This window comes from Megalops cyprinoides, chromosome 25 (genome assembly GCF_013368585.1).
Source record: "Megalops cyprinoides isolate fMegCyp1 chromosome 25, fMegCyp1.pri, whole genome shotgun sequence".
Classification (NCBI taxonomy): Eukaryota; Metazoa; Chordata; class Actinopteri; order Elopiformes; family Megalopidae; genus Megalops; species Megalops cyprinoides.
Genome location: NC_050607.1, coordinates 16,961,494 through 16,980,776, shown reverse-complemented (window position 1 = coordinate 16,980,776; position 19,283 = coordinate 16,961,494). Strand labels below are relative to the sequence as shown.

General features: G+C 48.5%; 1 protein-coding gene across 2 annotated transcripts in view; it reads right to left on the bottom strand.

Moving 5' to 3' along the window:
- LOC118771868 (cortactin-binding protein 2-like) overlaps window positions 1-15,866 on the bottom strand; it is a 59,118-nt gene extending 43,252 nt beyond the window's left edge. Inside the window, exons 1-3 of one of the 2 annotated variants that reach the window (XM_036519999.1) lie at window positions 15,798-15,866; window positions 15,559-15,656; window positions 11,057-11,164 (exon numbers count right to left, since the gene is read on the bottom strand). In XM_036519999.1, coding sequence (XP_036375892.1) covers window positions 11,057-11,164; window positions 15,559-15,639 — 189 coding nt within the window. In that variant the 5' untranslated portion in view covers window positions 15,640-15,656; window positions 15,798-15,866. Of the gene's footprint in view, window positions 1-11,056; window positions 11,165-15,558 lie in introns of both variants that reach the window. The other variant, XM_036520000.1, reaches the window with a different exon arrangement.
- Window positions 15,867-19,283: the final 3,417 nt, after the last annotated feature.

Below are 19,283 nucleotides of genomic sequence, written 5' to 3'. Positions count from 1 at the left end.
TAATTCAACATCTGCTATATTTAAAAAATAATAATAAATACTAATAAACCCCCCTCACACCACATGCATGCTGATTAAGAGGAAAGAGGAGGGCGTTCCGCGCTCGGCAGCAGATGCGGCGCTGGCGGGCGGCGCGGGGTTTTCGGCGGGGTCTGGCCAGGCCACGCCGGCCTGCGTGATGAATGCCTGGCAGACGCAGCTGCTTCAGTCCATTTATCAGCGTTTCCTTCGCTATATCGTTCCGCCGCACAAGCCAACGCGGGGGGCTATTTCCAGCCCGGGTCTGCGGGGCGGGAGCGTTTATCAGATATCGCACATCGGTTAGAATCATAATCCGGCACGCTCAACACCCCCTCCCCCAAACAGGAGCAGGCAAAGGTCACTCCGGTCCGGGCCGGCCAATCAGAGCTCTGTGGGGGCGGGGCCCAGAACGTTGCCACTTTGACGGCGGTGCCCCTAAATAGAGTCTCTTCTTGAGGCATGCCGGGTGGGGTGGGGGCAGCAGGAATAACAGCGGGCCGAATGAAACGCTATCGTGCAGTGTGAGACAGAGGCCAGGGCTGGCCATGAAGCAACCCCATAAACTAAACCTGGAGTGCCAATCTGCCACGCTTAGATCTCAGTGAAAAACAAGCTGGCTTCCACAGAGGGGAGGTTTAATGAACTCTCCTCCGAAAACACCGTTTGGAGTCTTAAACTCAGAGGGTGGTGTTACATCACATGGCATGTCGTTTAGCAGACGCTCTTATCCAGAGCAAATTACATACAGTAGGTTACAGTTTTTACTTGCTACCAATTTATACAGCTGGATATTTGCTGAGGCAATTCTGTGTTAAGTGCCTTGCCCAAGGGTGCAATGGCAGTGCCCCAGGAAGGAACTGAACAAGCAACATTTTCGGTTACAAGCCCTGCTCCTTACCAATATGCTACACTGCCAGAGAAGTACACTGGTATTAAGAGTGTGGAATCGGCGCACTGAATTTTTGTAGTGATTTATAGCGTATCTGCCCCATGCTAAACTTTGTGTCACGTTGTGAGGGTCAGAGCAGTTGTACAGACAGAACACGCACTCAGCTGATTTGCCCTCTGTGGGTGCTGCTGACTGTGCACCTCAAAGACCAACAGGATGACATTTAAAACACATGCTTCTGGTCAGCACTCAGCTCAAACAACATAAAGAATTTGCTTTACAGTGTAGGAAAGCCTTTCGGTTGCAACACTGCTGCCGCAAATTAGGCCCGTCGGCCTCCAAAAATGCGCCGTTTCGTCGAATAAACAAACTCGTAAAGGCGGGCGGCCTTATCCTCAAAGACCCTCCCCCAGAACGTACGCTGCCCACCTCAGAGAAGCAGCTGCAAGCCAGGCCGGCTGGGGCTACGCTCGGTGATTGACGGGCCGCGCAGCCAATCAGGACGGGCCTTGCAGAGGAGCCCTCCAACTGAGAGCCGCCGTTTCTCTTTCCCCAGCCTGTTATCGCGGTGCGGATCAGCCATGCATAATTAAAGCCAAACCGACGGGCCGGGAGTCCTCCTCCACACACCCCCTCCCCCCCTCGATTCAGAGTGACAGTCTGGTTTCGCTAATCGCCGGGGCTGCCGACCACGGCGCACACATGTGCACCAGCACACCGGGGAGCACGCGGGCTCGGTCCAGCTCCGCTCCTCCGCAGGAATTCACTACACGCCCACTGCCGTGTATAAAAAGCCAGCACTAATGACTCAAAACACGCAACGGCTTTTAAAGGCCACGTCCATCTGGGGCTGATTACTAGCTTTTAAAGGGCACCCCCGGCTTCTCCGTCTCAGATGTTTACCTCACTTTTTTTTCATTTGAACAGGAACCTCCACTAGAGCTTTAAAAGCGATGTTCAAGTTTTCTGTATAAAGTTATTACTTAGGAACCAACCCCTGGGAGATTCTGGTTGGATACAGGGCAGATGGACCTTTCAGGGCTAATTTCTACATGCTTGGCTTGTCCAACCTAACGCTTTCCCTGAACACTTTAAGGCAGAACCACACCAGGTGTCTCTGAAGCAATCTCCATCTTATTGGAAGAGTCAAATGTCTGAAAACGATGGTTGGCTGACGATCAATTTCACATCGATTTCTGCTACCAGACAAAACGCTCAGTCAGTTACAACAGCCACAAACTCATTGTACTCGGTGTAAAATGGCAGGGCTTGTGCATTAGAATGTGCTTAGCTAAGTGGCTTCGGGAGCTGAATGTGAGAAGGCAGCGCAAAGCGATGGTGCCCGCGTTTGGTGCTGAACTGGAGCACTGGCTCTCGCAGCCCGGAGGCCTCCTGAGGCATTGGCATGGGGGTCGCCCGTGAGTTCCAGCGCTTCTGTGCGCGTGTGCCAGCGCTAATCTCACAGGGCCGTGATGTCACGCTCCGATGGGCACCGCCCCCGCCGTCAGCGCAGCGGTGTCGAGGAGGCGCGAAGTGGAAGGGTCGTTAGCGCCGCGGGATGAGCGGCGCGCCGTCACCAAACTGAGAACAGGCTTCCACAACCCCCCACCCCCAAACTGCCCCTCCCCCCGCCCCCGTCTCTGACAGCCTGGCTCCCAGTGGGCGGGCCCGAGGGGGGTGGGGGAGGGGCTTATCAGTTCAGAGTCCCGAGGAGAAGAAAGCACCACCACTGTAGCATGCCGCTTCTCTACAATGATCTAGTTGTGCTGGAGTAGTCCGTGAAGAGACAAGTATTCGGTGATGTCATTGGCCTGGTGGTAGTACTGGCCCTCCTTCATTTTTTTTGGCATGTTTGAGTTCCACTGTACTGCTGCAGTACATAAGAGCTATTGTGTGCAGGCTGCTACCAGACCTCCTTTAGACTATTTAGGCTCTTCTGTGAATGTAATTTTGCGGAGAAACAACTGTACACCTGGTTTTAGAACTCAACCCTCTTTTTACACACTGACGCAAACAAACTAAGGTTTTGTTTATGAGATTTGACTCCAGCGCTTACAGATATTTAGAACGAAAACCAAAATAATTAAACATTCCGACCCTGTAGACAGAGCTAGCACAACACGAGCGCTGCCAAGAACGAGAGCGGTATTTCACGAATCCGTTCTGCACACAAACATGTGCCTGCCGAAGACCAAAGCGCGGGGGGGGGGGGGGGTCTTAAACCAACACCACAGGGCACACAAAAGAGGGGTCACAAATCACAGCAGGCAGCTCTCTGTCCCAAACACACCAGCCTTGAGCACCAGGGCTTAACGAGGCCGAGCAGAGTCCCAATTAAAGCCCAGCGTCCAATCAGAGAGCTTTATTTTAGCGCGGACACGGGCCCGCCCGCGGGGCATGGATCGACTCTGCTCGGACAAGGGCAGGGGGAGGGGGGACCGGCACTCCTCTCGCAAAAATTCCAGCGTGATAAATATCCGCCGCAGTCGTTCTGGGCAGCCAGTGATAAGTACGCGTGGCAGTTGGTTTGGGCGGTGAGTGGGCCGGCGGGTGTGGGGGCAGCAGCGGGTGTTGTAGCCTCGGGGTGCAGGCCACAGGCTGCCGCGGCTCCGATCCCCACGGCGGTGCGCGTTCAGAACGAGCCGCAGAGAGGCGGTTCACCCGGTCACCCTCCAGCTGGGTACATCATAATACAGCGAGCTCCTTCTAACGCCATTACCCCGGCCTACTCTTCAGAGGCTCCTTGGATGCTTTCCAAAGACGCAACAAAAACTTCCATTGTTCCGCTATCTTAGCCATCATCCCCGACAGGGTGGCAGGTGAAATCAAATCAGAGACACACATGCGCACGCACACATGCTCACTCACTCACTCACACACACACACACACACACACACACACACACACACACACACACACACAAACACACACACACACCAACACAAACAAAATAATCCCAGAATTCTCTTGTGGCTTTTGACTGGGTGCTAAACAGCTATGATCTTTCAGTAGTAGTTAAGCAGGTGTTTGATAGGCTAACATTAAGTGAATATTGAGTTGGGGCACGGTAGCTTGGGAAACGATTCAGTTATCACGACATTACATCAGCCCCCTCACAGCACCAGCGCTCATGACAGAAAATACCAAGGCATCCATTCACCAGCAAGCCTCTCCATCACCCACAGCTCTATTCTTTATGGTCTTCCTACAGCTGCATCGCTGACTTACAGGTACTGGCACAAACAGTGGCAGCAGTGCTATGGGGTTAACCATGAATGAATGAAAAAGGGACCTCTCTGCATGCACAGCCCATAATTCGGTGGGGGGTTGCAAGGGGGCACAGGGCACCCATCCATATGGACCCAGGCCAGGAGTCAAACAGCACTTAATCGTGGCCTTTGCCAGCACTTCAATGCTATCATCGCACCACTAATCTTTAACATAGGACTTCAAAAGGGGGGGGCATTTAAATGTCTCCTACTTATCTGGAGTGCTACATTTTCATTTGGTTCCACCGCCCCCGGCATTAACGCGTGCCATCACCCTAATGCGCCCGCCTGTGTGCCCCTCCAGGGTTCTGGAACGCAGCAGAGCGCTGGAAGGACAGATGGACAGACAGACACGGGGGACTCTCTCATTTGGATCTTTGGCCGTTGTTGTGGGTTTGCGCTGTGAACAGATATGTCGTACACCCTCACTCAGAGCTTTGTGGCTCTGAACTCAGAGATAAGAATAAACTATGACTTCTCGGACGTCCTCTTTTTGAAGGACTTAGTTATTTTTGTGTTTAGCAGGCACCTGCATAGAAGGTGACCTCCACTATTGACATAATTGTCAACACAATTTGTCAGTTTAGACCACTCAGTCCAGCTTAAGCACCTGGCTCAATGCCTCATCCAGGATTTGAACAAGCAACCTCTTGGTCACATAGTTCCCTGAGAACAACAGCTCTCCAGTGCTGCATGACTCAATCGCTCCTTGGTTTTCATTGCCATAGAACATGTGACAGCAAGGCTTTTCCACATCTTAATGTATATTTCCCCCACGGTGCTGTGTGACTCACAAGATTGCATTAAGACCCACGCTTCCCCTACAGTCAGAATAGCACATTGGGGATCCATGCATACGAAAGCAGTTTGCTTATTAGTGCAGAAATACAAATGCAACTGACACTATTCTGAATTATATTAGAGAGATTTGCCTGTAATAGCCCCACACAATTAAGGGCAAGTGAAATCACAAGCACACCTGGCAGAGACTGTATTAATGCTGGTATGATTCATTCAGTAATGGTTTAAAAATTATCATAAAACTAACTTTTATTATTGTACGCTAATGGCCCCATTGCTACAACTGTGTATCTGAACCTAATGCAAATCAGGAAAAAAAATTAATTATTGCAAATATGAATCAAATATTAAATATCCAAACATTAGTCCACATCAGAAACACCTGATGTTAAACATAATAAATCAATTAAAGTGTTTAAAATCCTTACATTTTTCGTGATTAGTCTCTCAATTTTACGCTTTGATTGCAGTTAACATCACCATCACCATAATAATGTGTGCATGTGCACAGTTAACAGAAGACAGCCTTCAAAGCACTCCTCCCCCACCATTCCTAAAGGAGTAGAGAGCAGTAGATGTTATCACAGGAGGAGAGCCGTGCTGTGTGAGGTGGGGAGGGATGTACTGTGCTGTATCCGGCCGGGCCCCTGCAGAGCGCAGCCAGCCTGGGCTTCCTCCTCACACAGTCACACTGCAGAACCGTCACACCGTTCAGCTCCGTCACGGCCTTCAGCAAGCAAGCGTCGCTCCGACGTCACAAACGCCGCTCGGCCGAGACTGAGCCCTGTCTGCGGACTCTTTGGCTCTGAAAGCCGCCGCTGTCTTCTTAATGGGATGCAAAGTTAAGCGGGTCCGAGGTTTCTCTCCTCGATAAAAAGCAAACCCAGGGATACTGGCCGGTTGGACGTAAGGCAGCTGAAGTCAGATGTGTGTTTTTGAGTATTCCTTTTGAAACTTGCTACGGCTCATTTGCAAGACCTACTTTGCAAACGGAGCATATAAGAATTTAAACCACGGCTATTCAGCCTGTCAGAACTGAAAAACACCCCACTGCCTCGGAACCCTCTAGAATTCACAGTTACAGATGAGAGGGATGAATACAGAAATGACTGGCATTCAAAATTCAATGAATAAACTACACATTTTCTCAAAATGTCTGTGGGAATCAAATGAAAGAAGAGAATAAAACAACCAAGAGCTAATGGCCACCTCCTTATCCTCTTACTCTACTAAACCCACTGGCTCGCTCCCTGCTCCACCAATCACAGGAATCCACTCCGACAAGCACTCAGAGAAGGGAGTTTTTACCCTATTAAACCAGCTTCTGGGCTCAGATTACATTTTCCACCAGTGTCAGAGTGCAAGTGCTTTGCTCTCGGTCCCCTAAAGGTGTGACCGGCACAGCAATGCTTCACCCATTTCTTTAGTGCTGTGGACAGAAACGTCCAAACACAGCAGCAACAGCGAGCCCCCTTCACAAGCACAGACATCTGGCCTTTTCACAGGCAACATCTGAGTCAGCCAGTGTACCACCAAGAAAAGTGAGGACACTGTCAGAGCAAAGAAACATATGCCTCTGCACACACACTTATATACACACACAGTCACAAAGTAATACAATAACGTGCATACAGACGTGCGTACACACATACACACAGACACGCTTATACGCAGTTGCAGTCATACAGAGACACACAAGCAAATACACACACTTGACAAACACATACACATACACACACAGGCCAACAGGCATGGCCTGTTTTTAGACGCACTCACCTGCTCCCTCAATTCCAGCCCATCTACTCACTCACACTCCATTTCATAAAGGTCAAAGGGCGGTGTCATCCCGCCAAGCAATCCCATCCTCATGGCCAAGCCGCCCACTCATCCTCCAGCATGGAGGTCAGAGATCCGCCCTCAATCCCTGCTTAACCTTTCCCCAATACCCCCCATCTGTGCCTCCCCACTGCAGGAACATGAGAGGCGCCTAAAGTACCAATGCTGGGGACCACACCCAGTGAGGCAGCTTTCCAATGGCTCCTTTAGAACCCTGGAATATTCATATATTAACACACATGAAAATGTACATCCCTAATGTGCACTGCAGCTGCACTGTCTTTTAGGGGTACGAATGACCGCTCCACAGTGAGTGACCAGAGACCGCAACCACAGACTCCCAATACTGTAGGGGTACGAATGACCGCTCCACAGTGAGTGACCAGAGACCGCAACCACAGACTCCCAATACTGTAGGGGTACGAATGACCGCTCCACAGTGAGTGACCAGAGACCGTGACCACAGACTCCCAGTACCGTAAGGCTACAAATGACCGCTTCACAGTGAGTGACCAGAGACCGCAACCGCAGGTTTCCAGCACAGGGTCCAGCTTGGTTCCTAAGTGGCAGTGAAACTCCAGACAGCACATCCAGACAAATACTCTCGGGGCCCATGGAGATGGTTGGCCTCACTGGTGAGGGTGGGATGTTCTGACAGTCAAAAAAAAAAGAAAAAGCCTATCGATGGAGACGATAGCGAATCACAAGCCCTAAATCCTGTTGCCATGCAAACTGGGTAGAGAGGGGAGCTCTACAATGACATGACTGAAGCAACAACAGACTATATCAGCGCTCAAGCTACACCCCATCTGCAAGAACCTCATTACTGTGCTGGTTGCTGTCAAACTTGACAAATTCCTTCAGTCCTCTGAACACTCTTTGTGCTTTGTGGGGCATTCCACACTGCTGACAGACTAGAGTTATGATGCTGTAGTAACTGAAGCCCCTTTATCTGTGTGCTTGGGTGGGGTTTCTCAGGCTGGGTCTACCCTAAACTCCCACACCTTGTTTAACTGGCTGCGTTACAAAACAAAGGGCAGGTCACCCAAAGCAAACTCCGCCACAGATAAGGGGATGACTGTACGTAGTCAGGGAGATAACAGCCACTAACGTTTACACTGGTGATGCTTGTCGGCTCTGACAATGTGTAACTCAGCCGTGCCCGTTATTTTGAAAACTCCAGCTGGAGAGTGTCAGAGCACCAAAGCAAGGTGTGCTAGGCTAGCTGGCAGATAGCCGATCCATTCAGTTACACTAGTTGTGATGTCATCCATGAGTCACTAAATCTGAAACTGTGTGCGTTTCCTGGCTCTCCTGAGGTGGCGCAAACACCTTCGTTATGGTTTACAAACGGCCGGGCCTGGATATCAATGAGTCTGAATGGTGTAAAATAAGAGCGGAGCTGTGGAGAGCATGTGACGCAGCTCCGGTTTTGGCTAATCTGCTTATGTCCCTCCATTCTTTCGCATGAAAAATGATACGCCAACTCGCTGAGCTCCTCCAGCGCACTAATTAATCGCCCCAAACCAAAAGCCGCTTAATAATTCACAACAACACCGTACAACAATGGCGCCGCGTCCAAAGGCGAGTCTGCTGGCTGTGAGAGAGGTCCAAACACACCCCATCGGTGTTCGTGGACAGTATACAGCGTCGCGTTGAAAACATTCCATATTTGGTGCCAAAAAAAGAAGGAGGAAATCTGCGATTTGGTCGCTAATGCTTGTTGCTGCTGCTCTAGCCCGGGAGGAGGCCCCCCCCCCGCCTGCGTTAGCGCTCTTATTTCGAGTTTTGCTAGGCTAATCCCTCCCCACTTAAGAGCCCCGTTCCCGCTTTTCAACGAGAATATCTGGCTCCCTTTGAGCCCTGAGAGCACGGGCTTATCCGAAATCTGCGCAGAAACAGCAGCGCTTTTGTCTTGGCGGAGGTCTTCGTGGGAAAGGGCGCGCTGCGGAGCGCTACGACGTCCCCCGGGGGGGCGGAGAGGGCCGGCCGTGAGGCGCGGTGGGCGGACGGAGCAGCTGGAAGGAGACCACAGAGAGACCCCGCGCCTCCCAGAGTGGCGCGCCAAACTGAGAGGAAATGAAACAGGAGGGCCCCGCGCTTCTACCGCTAACGCCGCCCGAGCCTGAAGCCAAGGACGATGGAAACGGCCCCACTCGGAGCTCGCAGCGAGGAAACGCGTGAACAGAGGGACAGCTTGGGCTCGCCCGGCTCCAGCTATCATCCTGTCAACAGCCGGGCCTAAAAAACGCTGCGGTACGACCAGTTAGAAACCCATTAGGAAGCAAAGGAGGACAGGAAGTGGAACAAACACAGATATAGCGCAGGTTCTGACCTCGATGCAGCGCGTTCTCCTGCAAGACGTTCTCCTGATTTTTAAACTGAGGTAACTTCCCCTGGCTCTCTTTGAAAAGACGCTAGCTTCAGCAGCCAGGCGAAGCCAGGGGTATTGTAGCACAGCCTCTTTCTTTAGAGGTGAGCAGTAGCTGCTTTCACAGCTTAAAGGCTCGCAGGGTGATTCTGTGAGAGAATAAACGCGGGGGGAAAGTGCTTGGTAAGACACACCAAGCGTTTATAGATCTGCGCTGTAAGGGTCATTGACTTTGTATGTGCTCAGTGTGTTCAATCGTCCAAATAAACACGTTACCTGGGGATTCATTTTCAAACGCCTACTGACGTCTTACAGAAAACTTTCAAATAATTTCAGGCTCAAATTACAACGCACACATTAAATGGTTACTCTAAGGTGAAATATTTTTTGTGGTAACTATATGCTCTTTAAGAGACCGAATGCTAAAATTTCAAATCTTATTGTGTCCAAAATGGTAGCATTTCACAAAATCAGCTGCGAGCTCACCAAAAGCTTACCTAAATCCCCTACATATTTCAAGAATCTGTGCCATAGCAACATAAATGAATTCCACCGGGCTGACGCGTTCAACCAGCCGTGAACCTTTAAAAATGTCAGATGGGTTACGTAACCCCATCAGCTCGGACGTAAGGAATTTCAGCACTATATTTAGCCTGCTTCAGGAGCCCAGCTACATGTATTTAAGAGGGGGTCTGATACGTGTTAATCCTTGCAGCGAATGCAGAATGTAGCATCTCTCTTAGCTCAAATGAGGTAAACTGCTGGTTAAATCAGCTGTGCTGAGAAGTTCACCCCAACACAATTTCGGCAACCTGAAAAAAGGCCTGCCATAAGTTTTTCAAAAACGTTAATCACCTGTGAAAGACTTCAGCTGTTTTTCTCACTGCTTAGCTTTATATGTGAGAAAGGGCTACTGCTCGCAAGCGTAAAGCCAGCAAGAGGGAGTGACGTTAAATTATATCCCATTCACACCAGAGGAAATTTAAGAGTCTGAGCAACTCCGTACCAGCAAATCCCCATGTTACCGCCACAGTGGATTACCTCAACTCAACTGGCATAAGTCCGAATTGGTTTCAGATCAAACCCTGTCAGTAAATAGGTGATGCAAAATGGGTTTGAAAGGGTCTTGATGAAGAGCATCATGGGCCTGACCTGGGCTCTTCTGAAAAGCCCAATTGCTCATTTGGAAATAGCTTCAGCAGCAATCTTTGGCAAAAAATAACAGTTGTTAGGGTGAGGCTGAGGCATATTTTTTAACAACAGATTGTACTGTCAATGTGTTGAGTGCAAATTTGAGATCCTTAATTTCCTCACTCAAATTAGAGCCTGAAATAAAAATGAATACATGGCTATAAACTAACAAGCGCTTACTTCTTCGTTTTTATCCACACTTCTTCCTTGGGTTTCAGAGGTTATATATCATGCAAGCACATAACTCTGGAGCTGAAACAGAGCTCGGATTTTCCTTGGGTTTGAAAAGTAGCTGCGAACGCTTGCAAAACAATCTTTTCTGATCGTTTGAGGCGGGTGTCACTGCAATCAGCTTGAACTGGTTTCAAGTGGCTGTAGTGTGAAGACAGTGCAAGTCACAGCCAGAGAGGAGTCTCACTTGGCAGAACACAGGTATCAGTTCTCCAGATGGTCCATAAATATCTGTCATGTACATGGTTGTTTAGTTATACACCAGGATGGATGCCATGAAACCTTATACCAGTGCCCACATGCAACCGTGATACTCCAAAACACTCTTGCACTATGAAGACGAGTAGCTGAGGATCAGAAGAGTACACTTTATACTGATGAAGCTGGTGGTCAATGTGCGGTTGGTATATAGTCAGCATACGGTCAGTGTGTGGTCAGTGACTCACCCTCAGAGCCTCGATGACCAGGTCACGTGCCTCCAGCTCCCCTTCCATGATGCTGAGCAGAGTCAGGAGCTCTGGCTTGCTCAGGTTGTCCATGTTAAACTCACATTTCTGCAACACAAACAACACCAGTTAAGGGACAGTGAGATTAAGGCAGAGGGTCTCTGGCATTCTGACATTTTGACTGGAGGACTCCATTATGTCTTGAGACCTGACCAAAACTTGCTGCTGCAAACACCTCTCTCCCACATCCCCCACCTACAGCAAAGCCAAAGCGCTCTCTCTCACCCCAACCTGTCACCCACCTCCACCTTGACACAGGAGGAATCCTGGGAAATCCAGCTCAGAGAGCATCCTACACTTTTTAGGTCACTTTGGCTCAAAGTATCAGGTGAATTAATTCACACTGTAACACTGTTACAGAGGATCCTTCCCTGGGAACAGGCCCAAATTAATGTGTTATTTTGGTGCTGCATTTTTAGAGGAACATTCTTTTTCGTCAAATAGAAGGATGGCAAAGACAACCAGTATTAATGGATGATCACTGAAAATCATCACAACACAGATGCAATTATTCTGCTAATCGTTTCTGACAATTGTTCCCTCTAAAGCCCACAGCTCATAGAGATATTCTCTCCCTTAAATAAATCAGCTGTCTTCCATTTTCTTTTTACCTCCAAGATATGACACAGGCATCAAACAGAGAAATGATAGGTGTATTAATGTAGAATCCAAAAACTACTGTAAAAGAGGGCAGTCTTCAAAAAGAGGCACATTATATCACAAACACAGCGGATGAAAAACAAAACAAAATTCCACTGAACCAAACCGAGAGGCCACTAGGTTCAATTATAATTAACTAGCTCATTAAAATGCTGATTTAGTGAGTGGAATCTACATGGCCCGGCGACGAGGGTTACGGTAATTGCAAGTGACTGGACCGCTTTGCCACTTAAACGAATTAAAACCACCCTCCCCTCAAACCCACAACAAACAAGCCCCCCCCCATGACAATAAAACCAGTCCCGGGATTGCTGTCAATTTGCTGTTTGTTGAGAACCAGTCCCTGTTCTGTCAACACAGTCGGCTCCAGAGACACAGGCCATGGAGAGAGGGAAACAGGGCTCTGACGAAACGAAACGGCCCCTGGTAAGAGAGGCCGGGCCCCTGTGGCCCCCGGCATCCTCGGCCCTGCGAGGCGTCTTCTCCGTGACGTTCCTCTTCACTGGAAGAGGGTCAAGTCGCCGTGACAGCCGCAGAGTAAGTCAGTCACGCAAAATCTTCCTGTCTTTATTACCCTTCAGCACGGCGGCCCGGTCTCACTGCTATAGACCACTCGTAAGTTCAACAAAGCTACTGAGGTATGACATTTCCTCATTTACTGTTTCAGTCTTCAAAGTTTGAGGCAAAGAGCACCTCCTTTACAACTGTGTTGTAAGCCTCACCAACACTGTAGACCCACTGAGTCACATCTGCAACATCACTGTTTGTGCCTATCACTCCTCATATATTCGTGACATGTGGGCTTGACCTAATCTGAGCCTCATATTCCTCCACCCCCCACCCCAAAACATTATCACGTTTATGTCCTTCAATATCTGGATTAAGGGGATCTTTTTCAGCGACTGACCATGTCATCTAGTACAAGCCTGTAAAGGATAAATTGCACAGATTATAGCAGGTCATTCACTTCAAAGCTTTGGCCAGAGGACAGGGTGGCCTTAATTGATTACATTTTCGCTCCGAGGAAAGCGGCTCTGATCAGGCTGTGATGGACAGATTGGAGCAAGCATATCGATCCTTTATTTCCATCTATTGATTTCCCCCACATTTTCTAATATGACTAGAGGAAAAAATGGGAGGCCTTTTAAATCTGTCCGAGTGACTGATCCGTGGCAGTGCTGCCGAGGCCGTGGGAAGGCCATTATTTCACCGGTGATTTAACAGTATTTCGGTGTTCGGGCGTGGGCGAGGATGAAGTTCAGCAGGTGACTTATTCGTTCTGTGAACTGCGTAAAGGCCACTCTCGGTGCCGTGCTCTCTTGTATAAAGAAAGGGCTGCTTCTCTTCGAACCGACCCACACGCAGGGTTAGGCCTTCTCTCTGAGTGTTTACATCGGCACAGCTGAGCGTCTGCGATGAAAAAACTTGATCCGCATGAGGTTTCGTTCTAAACTTACCAGACCAACCTCCGGGGAATTCGCTGGAATCTGACCTGATGATCTAATTTCCCGCAAGGACAACACCGTTCAAATGAATTAATACAAAGCGAGCTTTAAGCTGCATCTTAAACAACAAAGGGTCTTGGTTAGTCTACGGGTGTCCTTGCCCCTCGACAAGGACTTGTTAAGCAGACCGTATGAATATGGTGCAGTTTCTTCAAAGTCCGCTGTGTAAGTGGCCACATCCAAAAGGTCATGTGAACATCTGAGATCCTCTAACCACTCCAGTTCCCCTAGGATTCCAAGATGACTGGGGGGGATGGTGGACCCCTACTCATCCAACTGGAAACCTTTTAAAACCAGAGGGGGCTCCTATTTAAGTGCTCTGGACCACAGCACTACCCCCAGGAGCACAGACAAAAGGGAGAAGCAGGGGACATGAAGCAACAGCCAAATTTGCTGCTTGAACCAAACCATGAAGGTACTACATATTCTTTGGAGTCTCTGAGAAAATCGGGGGAATGCTCTGTCAGAAACTAAAATGGAGGCCACGACTGCATACTCTCACTGAAGGACATCGAGAAAAGCCGAAAAATGCGAACAAAACACGTTGACTTTGTCACTGAAAGCAAACTAGAGACAGCCCGTCGGCACTGCGCACTTTAACTCAGCCTCAGCTGGGTAATTCAGTACTCTGGGCAGGGCGAGCTTAGTCACTGAAATTAAGATAAAATTAGAAAGGTATCGAGTGGTCATGCTCCCTTTCCTCTCCCTCCAGTGTGAGAAGCATGCCGCTGCCTTCTGTTACCCCTTAAACCCACCAACCCCATTCCTTTTTGAACACCAGACCATGGTGAAAGAGTGTATGTACAGTAAAAAAAGAGACCTCCCCTCTAAATGTCTTATAAAGAGGCTTAAAAAATACTGGAAAAACCTATGGGACGCTGTTAGTGAAAAGACTATCCCCCATGGCCGGTGCGCCCAATTTAGCTCCGGTACAGCCGGCTCCAGGGGACTGTATGCTGTGCCACAGGCGGGTTACATGGCACCCACCCAAGGGCCATCTGATTAATTCATTATCGCCCACCGGGCGCAAGCAAGTTCTGGCACATTACGTCGCAACGCGGTACCAGATCGTGTAAAGACTTCCCGGCAGGTAACGGGTAAACAGAGGAAATCCAGATCGCCAGCTGGGGGGAAAAGCGAGAGGACTTTCACCGAATTCAGCCATTCAGTTCCATACCGCGGGCGATGCGGGGACATTTTGCTAAACCTAGTCTAACCCGATCCGTGACGATTAGATGTGCGAAAACAAACAAACACAATTACAAATTATGAATTACAAACGTTCTCTTGAATTCCGTTTTCATGTCCTTTATTGCATGCCAGATGTTAAGATCACTACGTTACTCCTTCAGTCTTCAACGCTGCTCTCGATTTCAAAGGCTTTACTGAATCCGCAAAGATGCAAAAAAAAACCCCGGCAAAACACGGGCTGTCTTTCCAAAACCGAATACATACAGTATATTCAAGTAAACGGGGTAATTTTTTCGTATCATAAGGGGAAATGTAGTGACGAGCGGCGAAACACCATTTCTGACTTAACGAAAGGTTACAATTTCCCTGCGCGTTACATGCACCAATTGCTTGCTACCAAAGATAGCAAAACGGACATTTCCTTAATTGGACCTCCATCATTTATGTATCTACATTCTGTGTGTGCAAGTTACCTATGAGACGTAATAACCCTATATATTTCCCCACATAACTTACTTCATCAGATTTACAACATACATTCTACGTCACGTTGTATACATTGTCGTGACGTTCATAAACATGTAAAAGCGAGGTTTAACCCGTTGCACTCCAACAAATGTAGCCTACGTGTTTGATAACGAAAGGAAATTGACCAACAAATTCAAATACGCACAAAAGAAACCTCAAATCACAGCACATAGCTACACTAGGGTCCTGTCGGCAGCCAAACAACTGCGTTGTGCATACAAAGACCGCGTCGTACCTAGGACATGGTTTTCAAGAAAATCATTACATTTGAATGCTTGCTTCTGAATGTAATGTGTTCCCGTGCTGTGTGTGAATGTCATATTTAGAAATACAGGCTGTTCCTGTGAATAAGTTGTAAAATAGCAGGTTCGCTTGCTCAGTCGCTACATCCTCCAAAAAACAGCACCTCTGTCTTCTGAGCGGCTTCCATACGATTACGCGAAAGGAGCCTGGCAGGAAAACGCCGTGCGCTCTTTGTCCTCGTTTACGCCTGTGCCAAGAAACTAAACTACCCATCAATAAAAATTTGTTTTTCATATTTTGGTGGAGAAGCCTTACCACTTCGATGCTTCCGCGCACCGCCGTTGCCAGCGTTTGAACCGGGGGAGGCTGATCCCCGCCCGCTCCCTCCGTCGCCATCTTCTTACTGTAGCGGTCTGGTGGAGTGAGAGCACCACACAGATCAGAAAACAACGCATTCGGCACAGCTTTAACTGTTGAGCTGCTGAATGTAAATGGCGAGGAACTACGACCCCCGCACGGCAATGTGCTCTCTCGTCGGCCGGGCGATTCTGCACCTTTCTTTATTTCGCTAATGCTGTGAGGTGAGGTTTGCCAGCTGTGGTCAAATAGACATCGTCCAGATGCGAGCCTCCCTACCCACTAAACTTGAAAGAAGGCGTACGCCTGCTAAATACTGACATGCACGTGTTTCCTCCAACAGCACATTAATTTTGTAGGCACTGTATCATTATTTGATACAATAAAAATAATGCAGAGCATTTTGAGAGCAGTTTGAAAAAGATGCATAGCTACCTTATGTGACATAAACAATTACGACAATGCTATTTTAAAAAAAAATTAATAGGTTTTGTTTGGTTTGTTATTAAAATATACACGTCTGATCAAGATTTTTGATATTTTACGGCCAGTTGGCCCAAAGTCTTCAACTGGTCCCAACATTGCAATTGCTGATAGAAACACTTCTATTTTATCTGAAAATGAACGGGTGCGTTGTACAGAGCAAAACAATCTTCTTACAGTGCAGCTAAATAGCGTTAGAAATGTAGGCTACTCATTTATTTCTCGTTGCATCATATCCGCCTAGGGGTATTCCATCATTTTTCACAGCTGCAGGACTGAGGCATGTGCGCATCAGCTGATTTCGTTCTGTGATAGGTCACGTCGCGCGTCAGCGACACCGCTGCAGCTCGGCCAGATCCGCGATTTATATTCCTCTTATTTTTAAAGCCCCGTTATCTCCTCTGCCCTGCCCTCCCCTCTCTCTCTCTCTCTCTCACACACACACACACCGATATTTTTATTACAGTATTCTCTATACAATATATGGCCGTTGTGCCATGAGATGAATTTAACAGCACACTGCCAGCATGGATACCAATATTCAGATTAAAAGTAGATACAACATCAATACTTATGTTTCCAAACATGCATCTCTACCTAGTAGTTTGTGGATGCAATTTAACTCACAAGCTATTCTGTCCTTCAGGATCACCCACAGACAATCATAAGGATCACACTCCAGACTATAACCTAGGTTTCAGTTTTACATTTCTACATGTGGGCACTGACTTAGCATGACACCATTTGAGAACAGCTGTTTGGGCTGGTTAGGGAATAAAACAGAATCAGTTCACTTTCCCTTCTACAGAGACATGTTCACACATATCTGCTTTAGTGCTGCAATGTCTATACAAGTGTGTCAGACCCTTTTCCTGGGCTGTTAGATACTGTACGGCCACCCATAGCTGAGCAATTACGCACTCACAGAGACTGGCCGGATGACGTCTCTCCCACTGCGGAGAGAGTGTTGTGTTTCACAGGGCCGGGTGCCTGCTGTAAATATAGCCTGCCCCCTTCCCCAGCCGTCAGGGGCTCATCGTTAGCACGGCCACCGTTATCCTGACGTGGCTAATGCGTTTAGCCCTAGCTCGGGCTTGGGTCAGCCAACCCGGGGGTCCTCATCAGCCGGGCACGGAGGGTTCGCTTATTGAGAGGGAGATTGACGGGGACACCGGGACCCTCCGGTTGTTTTTTGCCGGGTTCCACGGAAATGCAGCTGCCGCCTGCCCCCACCTCCCCTCCAACACCGCACTGCGCGGCACGATCCCTCCCCAAAATCCCATTAAGAAATTCACCACCTGCTGTCAGTGCCATTGGTACCGCTTTGGGTTTTGGCCTGCAGAAAACCTTAACGATGTATAGGTTAAAAAAAAAACAGTGACGATCAAAGGCAGGAGAGCCCGCTGACCTTCTGGTCACATTTCTGAGATTCTGTGCATTAATTTTGCACAGCCCTGGCATGGCCTGTGCTATATTTATCTCAGTGAAGGGAGCTACTGTGCTCCCATTCACTTTGTATAATGCAGCCTGAATCCACGCCAGACCCAGTTAATTATGTTTGGTGAAATTGACCGGCCTTCAACTTTTTGCAGCGGAAAAGTCCAGCAGAGCAGAAAACTATTGATACAAGTCTAGCTGGGGCTGATGGGAAGCCAGATCCAGCTACCAGGCAAATCGCATTATGCTCTACATACGTCTGTTCACAGGAGCATGTGAACAGTAATGTAATCCAAGCTGTACTCTATGATGAACATAGTTCATGATAAAGGAGGGGGGAAGGATAATTCAGTTAAAGTTGAGTTTAATTAGGCTGACTGTTAAATGCTTTACCTGAGCTTTGCTGTGGCATGACAGACAAGCGCACTGCTCCTTGACAAACCTAGACTGAGCGCTGTTCTGTAATACAGAGTTATGAGTGAGTTTCTGAAATGTATTTAAAAGCCTTGGTTCTTCTGGTTCTGTCCTTACATTATTAACAAATTCAATGTGGCCCTCTTTTCCACTGATACAGCTATGAGTTTCTTTGCAACAGAAAATATGCGCTCCAAAATTTCTACCAAATATTGCAACAGTATCCTCTCTCATTCTATAATTCAAATAGATTTAATAATCTCCTTGTTTCTAATAAAAAGGTTTTGGCATTAAAATGTTTAATGTCATGAAGAAATGGGGTGAAATGTTTAATCATTCTGGACGAGAATCCCATTGAGCATTGGCACAGACATCAGGATGATAACATCACCAAATAGGGACAAGCAGATTCTATGCAAGCCTGAGAAAAACAAAGCTAATTTACCTTATTATAATCATGCCACAATGTGAGAAGCCTGATTTCAGAACAAGCACTCATTCAAAGGCAATAATAATAATACTACTCCTGTTGCTACTACTCTTACTTCTAACAATACCTAGCTTACAACCAGAGTACTGTCTGTGACCTTCATGCGCCTGCAATGAAAGAGAGACAGGATGCGTGATAACAAAAAAGCGAGCTAATTGTCATGAGTAATTCAGAAGTAATTTGATCCGCCCTGCTGGACAGTGATTAGTGGGGCCCGTTTTTGGGTCCGCTGCCCCCTCGCATACGCCTCCCTCACCCTGTTCGCCTTTCAGCTGGACTTGGCTCTCCCTGACTCTGGCATTGTCAGGGAGCGGCAGTCACAATGGCGTCCTGTTCAGAGGGGGGCCGGGGCGTCAGACACGCTGCTGTTTCCACACAAGGGGCCTCCAGTGTGCTCGTGCCCGGGGCCCTACGTCTGGGGAAAAAAATAAACCCCGGATCCCATATCCCGGCCCCGCTCCAAACAGGGGGACACTGGGGCTCGCCGATACTGACCCAGCACGCAGCAGGAGGGTGGGGGTGGGGGGTGCCAGAGCGGAATTGTCGCCCATCTCTTCCTGTTGACTGCGTGAAGGGACACAGGCCCCTATTCACCAGCTGAAGATAAAACAGACACCCCCCCCCCACCATTCCCCTCTCCCTGGAGATATTTACAGACAGCAGAGAGGAGAGGAGCTGAAGCAGAGTCTTGATTTTAGCCTTGGCCTACATCCTGCATTTTCACTCATGAGGATTTGCAAAACTTCTCCAGGCCTCAGGAGCTGAAGTGATTGAGGGGACCCGCGAACGCGGGCGTGTGAGGCTCACTGCACTGAAAAACAATCTTAAAAGGAAGACAGAGCCACTGACCGGAGATCTT